This window comes from Sander vitreus, unplaced genomic scaffold (assembly GCF_031162955.1).
Source record: "Sander vitreus isolate 19-12246 unplaced genomic scaffold, sanVit1 ctg343_0, whole genome shotgun sequence".
In the NCBI taxonomy this organism is placed as follows: Eukaryota; Metazoa; Chordata; class Actinopteri; order Perciformes; family Percidae; genus Sander; species Sander vitreus.
This window is the reverse complement of record NW_027595481.1, coordinates 97,501-100,000: the sequence shown is the minus strand read 5'-3', so window position 1 is coordinate 100,000 and position 2,500 is coordinate 97,501. Positions and strand designations below refer to the sequence as shown.

The 2,500-nt window shown below is 33.0% G+C and overlaps 1 protein-coding gene across 1 annotated transcript in view; it reads left to right on the top strand.

Moving 5' to 3' along the window:
- ints3 (integrator complex subunit 3) overlaps positions 1 to 2,500 on the top strand; it is a gene marked incomplete at its 5' end in the record, with an annotated part of 27,731 nt that overhangs the window by 14,585 nt on the left and 10,646 nt on the right. The window contains 2 exons of the mRNA XM_078244939.1: positions 1,523 to 1,577; positions 2,366 to 2,469. Coding sequence (XP_078101065.1) covers positions 1,523 to 1,577; positions 2,366 to 2,469 — 159 coding nt within the window. The remainder of the gene's footprint in view (positions 1 to 1,522; positions 1,578 to 2,365; positions 2,470 to 2,500) is intronic.

Below are 2,500 nucleotides of genomic sequence, written 5' to 3'. Positions count from 1 at the left end.
GTTAATGTTACTATTACTATTATTATTACTGTTACTATTACTGTTACTATTACTATTATTATTAGTAATATTGCGTAATAGTAACAGTAATATTGCGTAATAGTAATATTGCGTAATAGTAGTAACAGTAATATTGCGTAAAGTAATATTGCGTAATAGTAATATTGCGTATTACTATTACGCGATATTACTATTACGCAATATTGCTATTACGCGATATTGCTATTACGCAATATTACTATTACGCAATATTGCTATTACGCAATATTACTGTTACGCAATATTACTGTTACTATTACGCAATATTACTATTACGCAAATATTTTGAGAAAAAGTTCAAATATTTCGAGAGAAAATAAAGTCAATATAACTAATATATATAAAATATAATAGTAGTAGCAGCGGTGGTGGTGGTGGTAGTAATAGTAGTAGTGGTGGTGGTAGTAATAGTAGTAGTGGTAGTAGTAGTAGTAATAGTAGTAGTAATATTAATAATAGTAGTAGTAGTAATAGTAGTAGTAATATTAATAATAGTAGTAGTAGTAATAGTAGTAGTAATATTAATAATAGTAGTAGTAATAGTAAAGTACACAGTAGCAGTAATAATAGTAGTAGTAATATTAATAACAATAATAGTAGTAGTAATAGTAGCAGTACATAATAATAGTAGTAGTAGTAGTAATAATAGTAATAATAGTAGTAGTAGTAGTAACAATAGTAGTAGTATCAAATAGTAGTAGTAGTAATAATAGCAGTAATAATAATAGTAGTAGCAGTAGTAGCAATAGTAGCAATAGTAATAATAGTAGTAATAGCAATAGTAGTAGTAGTAATAATAATAGTAGTAGTAGTAGTAATAATAGTAGTAGTAGTAGTAGTAGTAGTCATAATAATAGTGGTAGTAATAGTAATAATAGTAATAATAGTAGTAATAATAGTAATAATAGTAGTAATATTTATAATAGTAATAATAATAGTAATAATAGTAATAATAATAGTAGTAGTAGTAATAATATTAATAGTAGTAATAATAATAGTAGTAGTAGTAATAGTAGTAGTAATATTAATAGTAGTAGTAGTAATATTAATAGTAGTAGTAGTAATATTAATAGTAGTAGTAGTAATAGTAATAATAGTAGTAGTAATATTAATAGTAGTAGTAGTAATAATAATAGTAGTAATATTAATAATAGTAGTAGTAGTAATAGTAGTAGTAATATTAATAATAGTAGTAGTAATAATAATAGTAATATTAATAATAGTAGTAATAATAGTAATAATAGTAGTAATAATAGTAATAATAGTAGTAGTAGTAATAATAGTAATAATAGTAGTAATAGTAATAATAGTAGTAATAGTAATAATAGTAGTAGTAATAGTAATAATAGTAGTAATATTAATAATAGTAATAATAGTAGTAATAATAATAATAGTAGTAATATTTATAATAGTAATAATAATAGTAATAATAGTAGTAGTAGTAATAGTATTAATAGTAGTAATAATAATAATGTCTCCTCAGTGACACAGAGACTCAGTGTGAAGTGATGCAGGAGGTGGTAGATCTGATCATGGAGGTGAGTTTCCTTTCATATATCTGTGTACTAATACTCTACTGGCTTTACTCTCTACTGTGTAACTGTGTGTCCCTGTGTGTGTCCCTGTGTGTAACAGTGTGTCCCAGTGTCTCCCTGTGTGTGTCTCCCTGTGTGTCCCAGTGTGTCCCTGTGTGTCTCCCAGTGTGTAACAGTGTGTCCCTGTGTGTAACAGTGTGTCCCTGTGTGTAACAGTGTGTCCCTGTGTGTCCCTGTGTGTAACAGTGTGTCCCTGTGTGTCTCCCTGTGTGTAACAGTGTGTCCCTGTGTGTCCCTGTGTGTAACAGTGTGTAACAGTGGTGTCCCTGTGTGTAAGTGTGTAACGGTGTGTAACAGTGGTGTCCCTGTGTGTAACAGTGGTGCCAGTGTGTGTAACAGTGTGTCTCCCTGTGTGTCTCCCAGTGTGTAACAGTGTGTCCCTGTGTGTAACAGTGTGTAACTGTGTGTAACAGTGTGTCCCAGTGTGTAACAGTGTGTCCCAGTGTGTAACAGTGGTGTCCCAGTGTGTAACAGTGGTGTCCCAGTGTGTAACTGTGTGTCTCCCTGTGTGTCTCCCAGTGTGTAACAGTGTGTCCCTGTGTGTCTCCCAGTGTGTAACAGTGTGTCCCTGTGTGTCCCAGTGTGTAACAGTGTGTCCCAGTGTGTAACAGTGTGTCCCTCAGTGTGTAACAGTGTGTCCCTGTGTGTCCCAGTGTGTAACAGTGTCTCCCTGTGTGTAACAGTGTGTCCCTGTGTGTCCCAGTGTGTAACAGTGTGTACCTGTCCTGCAGGAGGACTTTGACTCAGAGCAGATGTCAGCTCTAGCTTCCTGTCTGGCTGAACTGTTTAAAGATCACTTCAGAGGAGACGTGCTGCCAGATGACATCACCGAGGAGTAAGACTCCCTTAGCAACAGCCATCACAAT